We start from the raw sequence: 16799 nt of genomic DNA on the forward strand, positions 1-16799 counted from the left end.
AAAAAACAACAAAACTATACGGCCCTTGCTGGTAATTTCTATATGTAGACATGTAGATTGCTATACTGTAGCGGCTAACAACAACCCCCAGAGGCTCAGATTCTGCCCTTGACGCTGCAACAAGCGTGATAAAATTACTAACAATTTGCTGATACTAGCAGGCTAATAATAGGCGGATCGGGTGGACAGACGCATGTAATTAAAGACGATACGTGCCCACACTAAATGGGCGCTACTGCACCATCGTAAAACCAACAAAACAATGGAAGCAATATTAAAATATTTAAATATAATTTTAATAATCTGTACAATTTGTTGAACCCGTAACATTTTGTAATTAAGAAAAAATCGATAACTGGATATAGTTGATTTTAGTTTTTGGTTGTTGGATGACGAACCAAAACTTTCATCAATTCTGGTTGGGCTGGTGACATAACAACCGAGTATGTAGTCTTTCTGAAAATGAAGTTATCGAGATTTTATTGGACATCAAAAAGACAGTAAAAACACTATTGCATATATTAATAGAGGTTTGTGTCTCCCGCAAGAACCATAATTAGGGTGCCCTACCATAATTAAATATCTCCAAATATCTCGACAATTACACCACAATATTTATATATATATACACCAAGCCTTAAATCAGTTTCGCACAGTTATAGTCACTAAATAAACGGTCATGTTGTACTTAATAAGCTATGACCATTTAACCATCAATAAATAATAGACTGATGGTTACGTGTGTCGGTCATAATACCCTGGCACTTTTGAATAAAAAAAATAGGTTAGGTGCCCTCGTTTTGAAATTAGCCTCGCTTAACGAGTCTACCGACCATTCTCCGTCTGATTGACAGGCCGTGATAATCAAGACTACGAAACATAACAGAAAGCTGGAACAAGAAATTGAATTTAGAAACACGTACGTTAGTCGTTAGGCAACTCAACAAGAAATTATTTGTACTAAACCAAAAGATGCCGTTCCTAACGGTATAGTTAATGATAAAGCAATTTAAAAAATAAAACGAACGTAATTTCTAAAGCTGCTGTAACAACCAAAAAGTTAAATATTACTGCTATTCAGAATCGGCAACAATAGATATTTTACAGTTGTAATAGTTGATAGATGTGTAGAGAATTTCACTTGTTCCGAGGGTTATAGCATCACGTGACTAGCCAGAAATCACTTCGAGACAAGCCACTGAAGCGTGCACATTTGCCGTGTCAAGTTCAACTTTCTGTAGAGAAAAGTTTGGCTGCACGGGGCACCCTACCATAATAAGCCGCCAGCAGAGTTGGGGTTTATTGTCAATATTTGTCTATAGCTACGCTCTCATAGCTAGGTTCCCGTTATCTCTATAAAGTCGCAAACTGCATAGGCTTTACTTATTAACTGTTCATCGATGAGCGTCATTAAGCCAAGTGTGTGACTGTCAATTAGTGCTAATAACTCCTCCGCGCCAAAGATTTGATTTTGACTGCTGAACCACATACGAACATCTATATCACCGTGAGAAAATTTGTCGGGTACACTGGAAATTGAGGGAGCTAAACCTCTAACTCAATATTTTCCATAATATTCGAAATTAAAAACACGAATTAGAGTTCAATATTGGTCCATTTCATTTAATATTGTTATCTTGTCGAGAAAAAATGGGATCCTACTGTTCAATATTTAACACATAATAAACATTTTATAATCACTACACGAGTGTGTATTCCATGGTCTCGGGCGCTATTTGAATTGAACAAAGAAAAGAGAGAGAAAAATGAGGTTTAACGTCCACTCGACACAAACTAGGTCATTTCGGGACTAACATATGGTTCACTTTTATTTCAATAATTCGCTTGCGCGTAGGGGTCTTTAGAAGTGGGAGGAAACCGGAGGACCCGGAGAAACCCCACGAGATTGGACAGGCGACCCTACTCCTGGTCACGTACAACCGGGAATCGAAACCACGCTAGTGGACTCAATGACAGACCTTATGATACTGCGTGCACGCGATAACCATTCGGCAAATCAACCCCCCGAAAAAAGAAAAAAACATCCTATAAGACAATGTGGAAATCATTAGTAATGGCTGATTCACAAATGACAAAAGTATAATTTAAATAAAGTGTAGAATTAATGGACTAAGCAGGCGTAAACGACTGTCGTTCAATTTTAACTGTTCACGCATTTCATCAAACGTAATGGATTGGAATTTACAATATTTTTTTTTAAAATGAATATAAATTACTTTATATACACATTCATATTACATTAATATGTGCTTTTAGACCAATTTTCGTCCCACAGAATAGAGCGATGCACCCTTTCATGTAAAGATTTAATAAAGAATATATAGCATTACACTGTATCATTGCATCTAATAAAAGAAATATCTTAAGCATTTTATAATGTTTAAAATTCTTACTTGTTTAATACTAAAGGTGTGGATAAAACATTAAATAAACTATCAACAGTTATATTGTTCTGTCCCATGGAGTTCATTGACTTAATTGCAGGTGCTCTGAAACAGTCAGAAAGAAATTATATTCAAAGTGTACTGCACAAAATATCTTAATTGAAGGAATTACTTGTAGTCGATATTATTGGTAATCGTGGTGGATTGGGAATGATGGTGGCGGCTTGATACCATGAAGGTACACGATGAAGATTAAGGTGGTGTATATAATATTGGGAGTTTTCACCGGTGACGGAAAAAAAAACCTCAGTTCATCCTAAAATGAGTACGAGTGCATGTTTAATCGCCCGTCATCACTTCCACAACAAGCAACATTAGCTGGTTTAATCGGACACAAAATCACCGAGTCACATAGTCCGAAATTAAGGTTGACTGCCCTTGCCACTTTAAAGGCCGATCTGTACAAAAATCCAAGGACAGATCCAGGGTTGCATCCTTCGTCCACTGTTTGTCTATCTAAATGGCCTGTTTACTAACACAAACAATGATACCTTACCTCTTTTGAAGTAGGTTTATATTGTAATCTTAACACATATTTATATTGCAATCTTAACGCGGGCTTATATTATATTAACGCAGGTTTATATTGCAATCTTACCATTGGTTATTATTGTAATCTCACCGTAGGTTTATATTATAATCTTAACGCAGGTTTATATTGTAATCTTACCACTGTAGAAGTGTTATCTTACCGTATGTTTACCTTAGCGAAGGTTCATATTGTAGTCATAACGCATGTTTATAGTAATCTTACCGTGTATTGTAACTTAAATTCAGGTCTATATTGAAATCTTACCTAGGTTATTATTGTAATCTTACCGTGGGTTTATATTGTAACCTCAACACAGGTTTATATGTAATCTCAACGCGGGTGTATACTGTAATCTTAACCGTTATATTGTAATCTTAACGTATGTTTATACTGCAATCGTACCGGTAATCTTTACACATGTTTATATTGCAATCTTACCGTAGGTTTATACTGTAACCTTACCATAGGTTTATATTATTATCTTACCATAGGTTTATATGGTAATCTTATCGTATGTGGTAGTGTTGAAAATACCGTAGTTTTATATTGTTGTAGTTTAATCTTACCGCCGTATTTACTATTATTTGTAGTTATCTTACCGTAGTGTAATATTTGTAATCTTACTGTCACTTTATATTTGTAATCTTAACATGGTCTAATACTGTGTATAATCTTACCATCACGTTATATTGTTTTTAATTACCATCGTGTTATATTAATGTTACCGTCGTTTAACACTGTTGTTAAATCTTACCGTCGGTTATCACTTGCAGGAGGTGAAGTCCAATGATCATAGTTCGTTTCTACCTCAAACCACCTGAAAAAAAGACAATTGATGAAAAATTCTGTGGGTGTTGACAGTAAATCTTAAGAAACAATACCACAAATTATATTTACTTTTTAGAAAACAAAAACCGAATAAAGTAATAGCTGTGGGCACAGAAATTGCAATCAAGAATTTTGCCTATAGACGACAATCAAGGATTTTTGTCTATAGACGACAATCAAGGATTTAGTCTATAGACGACAATCCGACAATCAATCTGAAAATCAATAAATCTAAAATTAATGAACTATCTGTACCGTCCATTAGTGGGATCTAATCTCCAGATATCATTATGACCAACTCGATTTTTAGTAATAACCGCCCCTTCGCCTTTATTAGCACCAGAAACAATAAAATATCCTTCTGCCGCTGTTACAGTAGAATTGATCATTTCAAGAGCTGCTGTAAAATCTTTAGCCTGTGCCAGTGTCTAAATATATAAATAAAAAGGGTTTAATTCTAAAACGACTTATTTATTTTTTGTGAATGCTAATATTCATGATCACGTTATACAGTGCTGTATAATTGGTATTTCGTTTGATATATGTATATATACACACACAGTTTGGAGTACTTCCCCTTAAATACTTCTCTTATGGGTGCCGTCTTAACAGCATTATAGCTCCCCGGGCAAAGCAGTGCACCGAGACCCCTACCTGTACAACCATTCACAAATAAAATGTAAATAGTCGATAAAATTTAACATACATTTATTGTATTGGTACTTCAAACAAAATCTGTTTTTACACATTAAAAATCATGCTGTACAGCAAGTCACAAAATAAATAGATTTAGCATAGGGGCCCTATGCTCGTGGGATCCCCGGGCAACTGCCTAGCATGTCCATGCGTTAAGATTGTCATGGTGCCTAGAAGGCCCATTACCTAAAATAATCTACTAACTTACATCTCTGATAAGAAAACTGACTGGTTTTACTTTACGTTCTAATAAAGCTACTAGTAGATTATCATACCAAGCACCCTGATCTGTAAATCAACACAAATAATAAACAATAATATCATACATTTTATATCTCTCGATGATGGGGCGATCTGCTAATTCAAAAGATTAAATTAGTGATCATAACGTTCAGTGATTAACAAAAACTTTACAGTTCGTTAATGAATTGGACTTCACTTAAAAAAACCTTTATTTTCAAGCGTCCACGAGTAGAAGGGGGTTTAAACTATATCCATAATGACTATTTTGACAAGAAGCTGAACGTTACTATTCAGTTTGTATTTGGTACCGTATTTAATTATGAAATTTGCAGTTAATGAATAGATTATTGCTTTATCGTGGATGCTACAAAAATGGAGTCAAACTCTATCCTGAACGCTACAGTGACAAGGTCTAGAAAAATAAAGGAATAAGTGACAGGTGAAGCTTATTCAGTACACGTTGGTTGGTAGGAAGGGGTGGGGGTGAGGGAAGTCAGCCATCGGAGTAGACAATATGCGTCGCCTCTTTACATTAACCAGGTGTCTCTATATATAGTTATATAGCCATACATGTTGTAAAAAGAGTTATAATAAACATCACCCCTCTCATCCAGAGTTATAGCAAATGCATGTGGTCTTTGTCCAGTTAAAACTCCAACATAACCAGCATATGTTACTACTGAATATGATACCTGTAATATAATATATATCTGTCATTAATAGGATGCTTTAACAATAATACCAAACCCTATACACCCAATTAATACCCAGCCAAAGATACTGTAAAAGTAATTTATTTATATAAAGTAATCGACATATACAAACAAAATAGTCACATAGCATTTGAATGGGGACTGAATCGTTTCATTTAAAAATAGCAGATTTGGTATAAAAATGATGGAAGCTTACTCTTCAGTTTGTGGCTGTTGGCGTTAATGATATGAGAGTTTGAAATTTCCCAAAGGCCTGTGTGAAGCAGCACTTTGGCTCTTCTCAACCCCCCCTCCCCGTTAACCAGCTGTTGAGCAGTACACACACTGCCTGACAATTGGGATGACAATACAGTGGTAAATAAGAGACTTTATTTTATGAACAGTAGTGGAATACCGCGTTTTATCAGTGAAATAAAAGTGTTATTCCACTGGCTAGCAGTAGTCCATGTTGTTTTTACCTAAAATGATTGTAAAATCATAAAATAAATAGAACATTTGTCGTTTTGTCGTGAATAACATATTTTATTTCATCTCTAAGCAAGAAAACGTTTATATTTTCACGAATGCTGAAAATATAAGTTTTCTTGCTATTCGATGAAATAAAATATGTTATTCACTCTAAAACGACAAATATCCTCTATTTAGTAAACCCTCTATATGAGTGGGTGTGCAGGGTAACTGGCTTCAGATTTTTGGTTATAGATATTTATAATCTATTTTGTTACCTGTTTGTTCTTCATGAAATCAATTCTGACTGTCAAATTTCTTAGTATATCCGTAAAGCTGTAGTCAAGGTTTCGGGCATGCCAAATTTGGCCATGGGCATCCTGCATTGTTATACTGGTACAGAAAGCTGATATATCATAAACGAGATTGGTTAATACAATATCGCCCAGTGACATGTTGGCCGTTAAAGCAATACCTGAAATATAATCCCGTCACGTTTGAAAGAAAAGGGTAGGCGTAGGTCCTCTCGCCGCTGTCTGGGAAGAATTTCTCCTCCATAGCACACTGCATGGTTTATACGTAACCGTCATTGTTATCCCGGTTGGCGCAAAAAAGGAGGACGTGAAACCCCACTTCATGTATATCTTTCCAATTTTCTACCACTCGTCATTCCGTTATTCAACACGCGTCTTTAAAAATATTTCCACCCACAGGGTTATTCAAAAATGATGGTTTTTAGATACATGTATTATGATTGTGTAAGGATTATGAACAGTATAAAGACGACTATTGTTTTAAATCAGATAATTTATACACATGAATGTGCACAAAACAACCTTACCTCTGAGTTCATCAGCGTATGGTTGCTCCAGTAAATTGTCAAAATCAGCAGCTATAAATTCTGCAATTGGAATTAGTTTTTCTGGTACTTTACTTCTACAAATAGATTGTAATATATAATTTAAAAGCAAACAAAAAAACCCTCAATACCCCCTTATCAGAGGCAGGCAAAGGTTTATTGATGCCCCGGGCCAACTCTTTGATTGTATGCCCTAAAGACTGAAGTATTGGACCCAGTATTGGGAAATGTGAAAAAAGAAGACATTTTAAATATACTGAGCGCCATGGAAAACGCATCACTTTTTTTTCCCAAATATTTTATTACTAGGTGGTTTTGTATATGTATAATATTATGCAATACTATGAACTATTGTTTCACACAATGCTCCCAAACGCAAAAAATATCGGTCCGTGTGCAAAAAAAAATTGCACGAGATGCACATAAAAAAAACCAATATTCACGTGCAGCATTGTGTGTGAGCCCTTTAAAAGCATGTTTTCAACTTAAAGTGCAGTACATGAACTGTGAAACGTCAATCTGTCGTCAATCTGTCGTAATTTGTTGTTGGACGTGTGAAGGAATCGAACTAGAGATGCCGAGACTTACTGAAAATCAACGGAATGAAGCCATCGGAATTGACAGGGCTGGCATGTCTACACGTGCTATTGCCAGACACTTCAATTATCATCAGTCCACTATTGTAAGGTTGGTGGAACGTGTTCGAGTTACCTGATCAACACGTGACCGTCAACGTCCTGGTCCACAACGCGTTACAACCCAGGCTCAAGACCGCTACATCCGGTTCACTCGTCTGCGTGACAGATTCCGCCCAGCGACGCGAACAGGTGCAGCAGTCGTCGGAAGACAAGGACCAGTAAGAGCCAACACCGTAAGACGTCGTCTAAGAGAAGTAAGACGACCGTCAGCGGCGTTTGATATGGGCTCAAGGACACCAGACATGGAGAAGAGTAGACTGGCAAAGTGTGCTCTTCAGTGATGAGAGTCGCTTTCATCTTTTTCACGCTGATGGCCGTCAACGTGTGTGGAGACGTCTTGGGGAACGTCTTGCAGACTGCTGCGTCTTCGAAACGATTGGATGGGGTGGGGGACGTGTGATGGTGTGGAGAGGCTTCACATTTCATCACCGGACCGCCCTACACATTTGCAGGGGTCGCGTTAATGATGTAGCCCACCGTGATGATGGCCCGTGGAGGAAACACGCATTACTGACATCTGTATAGTACTTTTGGTTTTGACCCCTCTGACTTTGTACCGTTATTTACAGATTAAACATCCATAAGTGTACAAATGTGTTGTTATCGATGTGTTCCCATTTGAATATTGTTCACAATAAGAAGCAAAATAAATAAGATATGTTTACAGGATCATTTTGTTATACGAAAAACTAAGTGATGCGTTTTCCATGGCGCTCAGTATATGTAAAAATAAATTTTTTATTCAAAGTAAATATACAACAGCTGGTAGGCCTACGATAAAGCTAACATGAAATAAAATTTAATCTTACTTTCAATCTTTGACTTTGATTGTAAGCCCCCCCCCCCCCACACACACAAACACCGCCGCCCTCCACCGCTAAGATATGTGACCGCTCTGCCACCATCTCTGCACGCCACTGCCCCTTACACGCAACAAATTTCGACCTGAAATGGTGGCCTGTGGAGTATATCCGATGCCCCTTGGGGTCGCCCTACCTAATAAATTTAAAACTCATCGAAAAAAAAAGCCACTTTTGTCACCAAATCGCTGGGCCCCTCCAGGACCCGGGACCGATTGTTTAAATTAAATTTCGACCTGAAATGATGGTCGTCTGTGGAGTATGTCCGATGCCTCTTGGGGTCGCCCTATCTAATAAATTAAAAACTCATCGAAAAAAACAGCCACTTTTGTCACCAAATCGCCGGGCCCCTCCAGGGCCCTGGCCCGAGGCATTTACCCTTTGCCCTCGCCATGATCCGTCACTCCCGTCGATGCGGAAAAGCAGGGAGCGAAACCACATTTTATTTCAGTTTTATGTCCCTGTTACCTGATAACAGCATGCGAATCCTTGACGATTTGATGATATTTCTGGATTATATGACCCCATCGTACAGATGGTTGTAGATCTAAATCTACTTGAAATACTGGCGGTGCTGTTGGATTATCGCTAAAGCCATAACATACACTAACAAGTGTAAAAAACACAAACATCACTCTTGGAATCGCCATTTTGAACGTCATGTGATGAATCATGTGGTTTGTATACTTTATTGCATATTATCTAGTCTATTAATAGCTTTAACCTTATTTACAGCTGTGGGTCAAAATATGAGCCGATGACAACGTGTGACATCTATAAATGGTTTTATATCTAATCTCTCAAAATAAACCGGCTGTTGATAAAGTTTGAATACATGGGAGGGCGGGTGAATTGAACCCATAATTGTCTTTCCTCCTGATGATAACGGTTGCCGCGGTGGCCAAGTGGGTGAGACGCTGGTTCGCTAGACTGGAGGTCGGGTGTTCGATCCCCGCATTGGCCGAGAAAGTTCATCAAGATTTTCCGACGTGGTTCCCCCTTGTCAGTGATGCCGGACGGAGGCTGACAAGGACAGCTGTCTAGTCGTTCGGATGTGACAAAAAAACGAGGTCCCGTGTACACATTGCCGTGCACGTATAATATCCCTTGGCAGCTGGAATTCGATTAAGAGTAGGCCGTAGCGCCGCTGTCCGGGCAAAATTACCCTCATAGCACACAGTAGGAAGTTAAACCTCATTTTTTTTCATTTCATTTCCTGATAATAATTCGGCCTTATTTGTGGTGACTGATAGTCCTAGATAAATCATTTCCCCCCTTTTGTCACGTCTGTGTTAGAGATTAGTAGAATTCGTAAATGTCAGGTTTCTCTCAAATTAATACGCTTTTAATTAATTTAACATTTGAGGGGAATTAGGGGGTAAAATTTCTGTTTCTGGTTTTTAAAACGTGGCATCAACTGTATATTAAGGGGGATCACGTGGCTAAGTGGGTAAGACGCTGGAGTTCGGGTGTTCGATCCCTGCATTGGCCGAGAAAGTTCATCCATATTTTCCGGCGTGGTTCCCCCTTGTCAGTGATGCAGGACGGAAGGCCTGACAATGACAGTTGTCTAGTCCTTCGGATGAGACGAAAAACCGAGGTCCCGTGTATACATTGGAATGCACGTAAAAGATCCCTTGGCAGTTGGAATTCGATATAAGAGTAGGCGAAAGTGCCGCTGCCCGGGCAAAATTTCCCCCATAGCACACTGTATGGCGTATGCCCGTCTTCATTAGCCCAGCATAGGAGCAGAACAGTAGGACGTTAAACCCCATTTCATTTCATTTCAACTGTATATTAAGAGGTTACGTGAAGGATAATTAGAATTATTTAACTTGTATGAACTACGATATATGAAATTGAACCCATAATTGTCTTTCCTCCAGATAATAATTCGGCCTTCGGTCGTTTTATTTGTGGTGACTGATAGTCCTAGATAAATCATTTCCCCCCTTTTGTTACGTCTGTGTTATAGATTAGTAAAAGTCGTAAATGTCAGACTTCTCTCAAATTAATACACTTTTAATTAATCAAACAGTTGAGGGGAATTACATTCAATCGTTTCTGTTTTTACTGTAATTTCTAATCACTTATGTTCGGCGAAATACGCGAGGGTCCTGAGTCACGAACACCAAATGTAATATGTAGCACTATGCAGTTCGGCACCCAAATCAAATATGTAGTGATATGCAGTGCTATGAGTCGTTGGTTAGATGTGGAAAGGCACTCTATCGAAAAGCTCCCCACACCCAACGTGTGACGCATACTCTCGTCTCTGCTACATATTTTTAGCGTGCCTCACCATAAATAAATATCTCCAGATATCTTGACAATTACACCACAATATTTATATATACTATTCAAAAAAAGTAGGGGATATTTGATTTTGGGGGCATAATACTAAAATTTGCAAATGACTACGAAAAAAGTCACTATAGAACCTAACAGAAGAAACATTTCCAGTTACATGTGACGCCCAAACGCACCAATAGCTACCGCATGGAATGCAGGTGATGCTTGGGATCATCATGGGGGTCCAACCCAAGATTTGCACGACTCTGACTTTGAATGTTACAGTCATTGTGGCATTGAATTCCAGGGTGGAAACATCAGTTTAATTGTTTTAGTGACCAGAAAATAAATTTTGATATGCGTCGGCTTACCCAAAATGAAAGGTTACGTGCCCTTGGCATGCTACAGATCGGCACAACACAGGCGGTTGTGGCGCGGACGATGAATGTTTCTCAGTCTGTCATAAGCAGGCTATGGTCCAGATACCGTGATACACAATCTGTACAGGACAGACCACGCTCAGGTCGACCAAGGGCGACAACTCAAGCCCAGGATCGATTTATCCGTACCTTGGCCTTGAGAAATCGTGTCATCACAGCAAATCAGATCAGCGCTCGTCTTCAAACAGACACTGGTGTGAGAGTGAGTGGCCAGACGATTCGGAATCGACTGCATAGGGGTCACCTTCGCGCCCGACGTCCTCGCGTGATCCCTTGTTTGAGAGATCATCACATTCAGGCAAGACGTCGTTGGTGTAGGGATCGTCAACACTGGGATAATCGACGCTGGAGCAATGTGATGTTTTCAGATGAGTCAAGGTTCACTGTTGATTTTTTGGACAGACGTAGGAGGGTGTGGCGTCGTCGAAACGAGCGCTTCCAAGACGTTAACGTCATCAGACATGATCGATTTGGGGGTGGTTCTGTTATGGTGTGGGGAGGCATCACTGTTGCTGGAAGAACGGCTTTACATGTTATTGCAGGGCGTGTTACAGGCCAGTACTACCGGGACAACATCTTGGCAGTCCATGTTGTGCCGTTCGCACGACGTCATGGCCGCCGTTTCATCTTCCAGGATGACAACGCAAGATGTCACAGGGCCAGGATCGTTACAGGTTACCTCCAACAACAGAACATCACCACATTACCTTGGCCAGCACTGAGTCCCGACCTCTCCCCCATCGAGCATGTCTGGGACATGCTTGGACAGAGGTTACGTCAACGTCAACAACGTCCTGCCAATGTCCAAGAACTTGCTGCTGCGTTGCAACAGGAATGGGACAATCTGGACCAAAATGACCTTAGACGTCTCATTAGGAGTATGCCACGTCGGATCAATGCTTGTTTGGCAAACAGAGGAGGATTTACCCGTTACTGACTTGGTTGTGATGCTGTGGTAACTTAGCTGTTTGACCCCGGGTATCATTTTACCCTTATAATGGTCAGTCTGTGCCTTACTTAGTCTAACGATCATTTGGAATAAATCGATGAATGTGAACTTCATTTCATTTTGTCATTTGTTTCTTCGTCAGTTTCATTAGGTGACTTTAATAACACTTAAAAATCAAATATCCCCTACTTTTTTTGAATAGTATATATACCAAGCCTTAAATCAGTTTCGCACATTCATAGTCACTAAATAAACGGTGATGTTGTACTTAATAAGCTATGACATTTAACCATCCATAAATAATAGACTGAAAAATGGTTACGAGTGTCGGCCATAACATCGGGGCACTTTTGATTAGTGCTACATAATGCTACATTACGACATGTAGAGAGTTCACGGTTCAAACATTACGTGGTACTGCCTCTGGACATGTGCTATCCCCACTATGAAAGAATAAGCATGCCAAATTTGAACAAAATCGGCTAAGAACTACGGCTCGTCGAGTGGTCATAAAAATTAAGATTTGTTTTTTATGCACAATACCATAAATTTTCCATTTAAGATATCAAAGGAACAGTTGACGCTAGCAGTTCAGTTCTTTTGATTATCTTTACATACACGCCATCAATTACCTATATATTTACATTTATTATTTCCGATGTTCTCTTTCCAAATCACACTATTTCACAAAGGCTATCTTTGTGGGTTATTGCAACAATAGAACCCTCGTGTGAAGTCTCAATCAACTGATTGTGTTGAAAGATGTGCCATTTGGAAAATGGGGTAGTCTAAGAAATCAGAGTCAAATCTGCATGCTCCAGACCAGAGAAGGACATAATCTATGGAATCCATACAGAATTAGTCTGATATATCATAGGATATAATCAGCATCGGTAGTCACCAATCGTCCTTCAATGCAGTGGACAATATATGCGACGTAGATTTAAAGAAGTTGATTAGACACTGGTGGGAATTTGGTCAGTGTTTATCTTCAATGACATGTGGCATGGACAACATATGGTAGTCCTGATGACTCACTTATCAGAATGGTTAAAGTTTCAAGCCATTTTCTTCACATAGATTCTTCACTTTCGAGTTATTGTCTGTACCCTGTGTAAATTGTTGTTTAAATAATAGATCATTAAAACTCATATCCTATAACTAAACCTATATAATATATGAATATATAAACAAAAACTACTCAGGGAATAAAATTAATTAAATTAATGAAAGCATTAACTTGTTTGTTTTGTAATTGAAGACCGAATCCCATTTTCCATTCTGGAATGAATTACACAGTGATAGATATGACGGTTATACCTTTGCATATCACAGCCGACACGTAAGTATGCAGTAAAATAATGTAAAATACAGACATGATATGTAACAATGTCAACAAGATATATATAGTAGATAGATATGAATGAATTCCCAATCAACATCACGGGTCTGCCACCCCAATCACCAACATGACTATGAAATTTTCCTTCTTTACCAGCTGAGAACCTACCTTTTTAAAACAGAAAACTTTGAAAAGTTTTTTTAGGGAATTGAATTACATCACTGTTAATTAGAAATTAATACATTGAGAGACGTTAATATATTCTATTAATACCTCAAAGATCTCGGATTGTTCCGATTTTGACACATATCCGATAGTAACTTCATGGATCATTGCTTATAATTGTACGAAAAAAGCGTACATAGTTGTGGACCCTTATTACACTACAATAACGGATGAGTTCGATTTTCGTTGAAATTGCACCACCCCATTTTTCAAATAATCGCAGAGCATTGATACACATACAAAGGTTATTGACACTCTTTAGCCCACGGTCTTTGTATGATTTAGATAAAACTTAAAATATGTGTTAATGCCCCCCTGTAAACAATCGGCGGCCCGATGGCCTTTCGGTGCCCTTTCCATTGAACGCAATACGAAAGCCAACGACCAATATCAGTATGGGCGCTCCATAAAGCCGAGTGACTTTGGTGAGGCGCCCCTTTAACGAATCACACGATTAACACCACAAAGTGATTGATGGGGCGCGCAAAATGGTGTGATCTGTGAGGTGCCTTATCCCGGAGGGGCGCCTATAATGACATTATTGGTGGGACGCCTTATAATGACAATATATGATTTCAGGCCTTACATAATGCATAATGCCGAGTGAGATTGGCTGGGCACCCACGACTTGATCAATGGGGCATGATTTGTGGGGTGCCCCATTCCGGAGGGGCGCCAATAATGCCGAGATTGGTGGGCATTCCACGACGACATCATGGGCCTCCATATTATAATTGTCGGGGTGCCCATAATGCCGAGGGAGATTGGTTAGGCGCCCAAAATGGCGTGGTAATCTTCACAATTCAAACAAGTCGCACTTTAACCCGATTCCGAACTTTTCGTTTTTCTCAAATTATTATAGGTATGCTAAAGTCGTATTCCTTCCTTCAAAATTTTATAATGTCCTAGACTCTTCTTCGAAGGAAGACGCGTCAACGGTGCCGTTTGTCGTGGACCATCAAGTGCCCCCAGAATCCCTTGCCCCCCCCCCCCAAATTGTTGGGCTAGCTACGGGCCTGTAATGGTGAGAAGGTCCTGAATGACTTGGATTTTGGTGCGCATCGAACCAACCCGACCTTTATTCAAATTTTGACATGGGGACACAATGTGTGTCCGATTCAGAAGAAACTTAACAATATGATATATATATATATATATATATATATATCATACGATCATACGATCTTAAATGCGTATCAGACCGCAACCTCTTGGACTATGGCCAAAGCTTATTTGTAGTATGATGAATTTGGAACATGAAGGCATGCATCCTATCGATTCTCACCATTCTCTGTCCTTCAGAGAAGAATCGTATGATGTTTATTTTAAATTTGGTGTAAAGTATTGGTGCCATGCGAAAACGTACCTTATTAATATTTAGCGGTTCGTGACCTTCCGTAGTTACGCCCTTTCCAAAGACCTTGTGAAAGCAATAGAGGCCAAAGTTCCAAACGGATCTTTTACATATTCGATGTGAAGCATTTGAACAATGAGTTGATACTGGGTGTTTATTTCTTGGCAACCGCTTGTTTAAATCGACATCCGAATCGACGCATTACTAGTACAATAAAGACCAGTTTGGGCTGGAGAATAGAAAAAAAACCAATGATATAGATCCAGCTGTTAAGCTACCAATATATTCGGCATTCTTTATCTTCCAAACTTTCGAGATGGACAACATATGGTGGTCCACTAGAACGCTCTTCTCAGATTTGTCAGGCTTATAAAGCAATCTTTGTCAATAGATTCTACACTTTTTAGTCATACGCAGAGACATCATCATGAGAGCTCTTATTGCCTGTACACTTCTTGCCCTTACCTGTGTAAGTAATTTATTTTTAAAGATTTTCATTATAAAACTTCTTTTATTACTATCCATAGAACTAACATTTTAAAATTGGTCAATTAACACACGGCTCATGTTTGATTAATACTAGTTTAAACGAAAATTAAACAAAGTCACTTCAATTGAAAAAAAAGGTATTATTAATTTGTTTGTTTTGTAATTGCAGGCCCAATTCCATTTCCCATTCTGGAATGGACTACACAGTGATAGACATGACGGTTACACCTTTGAATATCACAGCCGACACGTAAGTATACAGTAAAATAATGTAAAATACAGACATGTTACAATGTCTACAAGATATAGTAGATAGATATGAATGATTTTTTGGGAAGTTTTGTTTTTGATTTTAATACATATTTGAATAGCCGATCATTGCTTAAGTGAAACTTCACAAACTGTCTGCACCAAAATCAGATATAAAGAGCAACCAATAGATGACATTCATTAATAAGTTATATTTCAGAACATTTTGAATACAACATATAAAAAAACAAAACAATATGTAATATTTCAGAACTTGTTTTTGGTGCGTGACAGCCGTCATTGTTACTTGGTAGACGCCCCTGATGCATGGGATGCCGTTGTCGCTGATAAAGCCAAGAGAAACCAGATTGAAGTAAGGTTATATTACCTATGTACAATGCATACTCCCACATGATATACATATCCAACTTCAGTTGATTTTAATGTGAACATCGTCACTAAATTGCCCTAACAAGGAAGCCCAGTTCGGAGCAGAACAGTAGGAAGTTAAACCCCATTTCATTTCATTTCCTAACAAGGAAACAGGTTGATTTAACATTTTATACAATTTTCAAACACTCTCTTGTCATAATTTTTGCCATAAATAAACCCTCCTAAATTGACGAAAATGCCAACACGGGAAGTCACCCTTACCTATCTAATATTACAAAATACAACATACAAAGAAAGTGATAACCAATTAATTGACTTGCTTATAACTTTTATGATTAAATCTTGTAGCTGTGTTTAACTGACCACGCCCAGTAGATTATAACTGTTTTTTATTTAAACAACAAGGTACATAAGTAATCTTGGTTCACACGTTTATCCTTCATCAACAATTCAATTCCTCACACAAATGTTGTTCTTCACAGTTCATTTACATTTTGTGTAATTCCCTCTTTCAAGATTTGTATTTACATGCTGGTTAATTTATCTACAATGTATAACTTGTCTTCCAGGATGAAATCGTAAAAATGATCAACGACCACCAAGGAACTCATAAAGAAAGTGGATTCCAGGCCTTGTCTCAATTCCATGATCCCTTGGAAGCTGCAGAATGTATAAGAAAAACTGTCTATACTTTGGATTACAAATACCAAGCTACCAATTAAATC

General features: G+C 38.5%; 1 protein-coding gene and 1 long non-coding RNA gene across 2 annotated transcripts; one reads left to right on the forward strand and one right to left on the reverse strand.

Moving 5' to 3' along the window:
• Nucleotides 1-278: 278 nt before the first annotated feature.
• Nucleotides 279-9225, reverse strand: LOC126828231 (N-acylethanolamine-hydrolyzing acid amidase). Its single transcript, XM_050557890.2, has 9 exons — nucleotides 8810-9225; nucleotides 6766-6860; nucleotides 6203-6399; nucleotides 5366-5456; nucleotides 4730-4809; nucleotides 4081-4253; nucleotides 3752-3814; nucleotides 2415-2510; nucleotides 279-456 (listed from the first exon to the last, which is right to left on the reverse strand). Exons 1-9 carry the CDS (start codon nucleotides 9013-9015, stop codon nucleotides 372-374), a joined length of 1086 nt encoding a protein of 361 aa, XP_050413847.1. The 5' UTR covers nucleotides 9016-9225; the 3' UTR covers nucleotides 279-371.
• Nucleotides 9226-15365: 6140 nt separating this feature from the next.
• On the forward strand, nucleotides 15366-16799 carry LOC130013535 (uncharacterized). Its single transcript, XR_008788719.1, has 4 exons — nucleotides 15366-15412; nucleotides 15602-15682; nucleotides 15953-16054; nucleotides 16644-16799. It is a non-coding gene; the product is annotated as an uncharacterized LOC130013535 (long non-coding RNA).

This window comes from Patella vulgata, chromosome 7 (genome assembly GCF_932274485.2).
Source record: "Patella vulgata chromosome 7, xgPatVulg1.2, whole genome shotgun sequence".
In the NCBI taxonomy this organism is placed as follows: Eukaryota; Metazoa; Mollusca; class Gastropoda; family Patellidae; genus Patella; species Patella vulgata.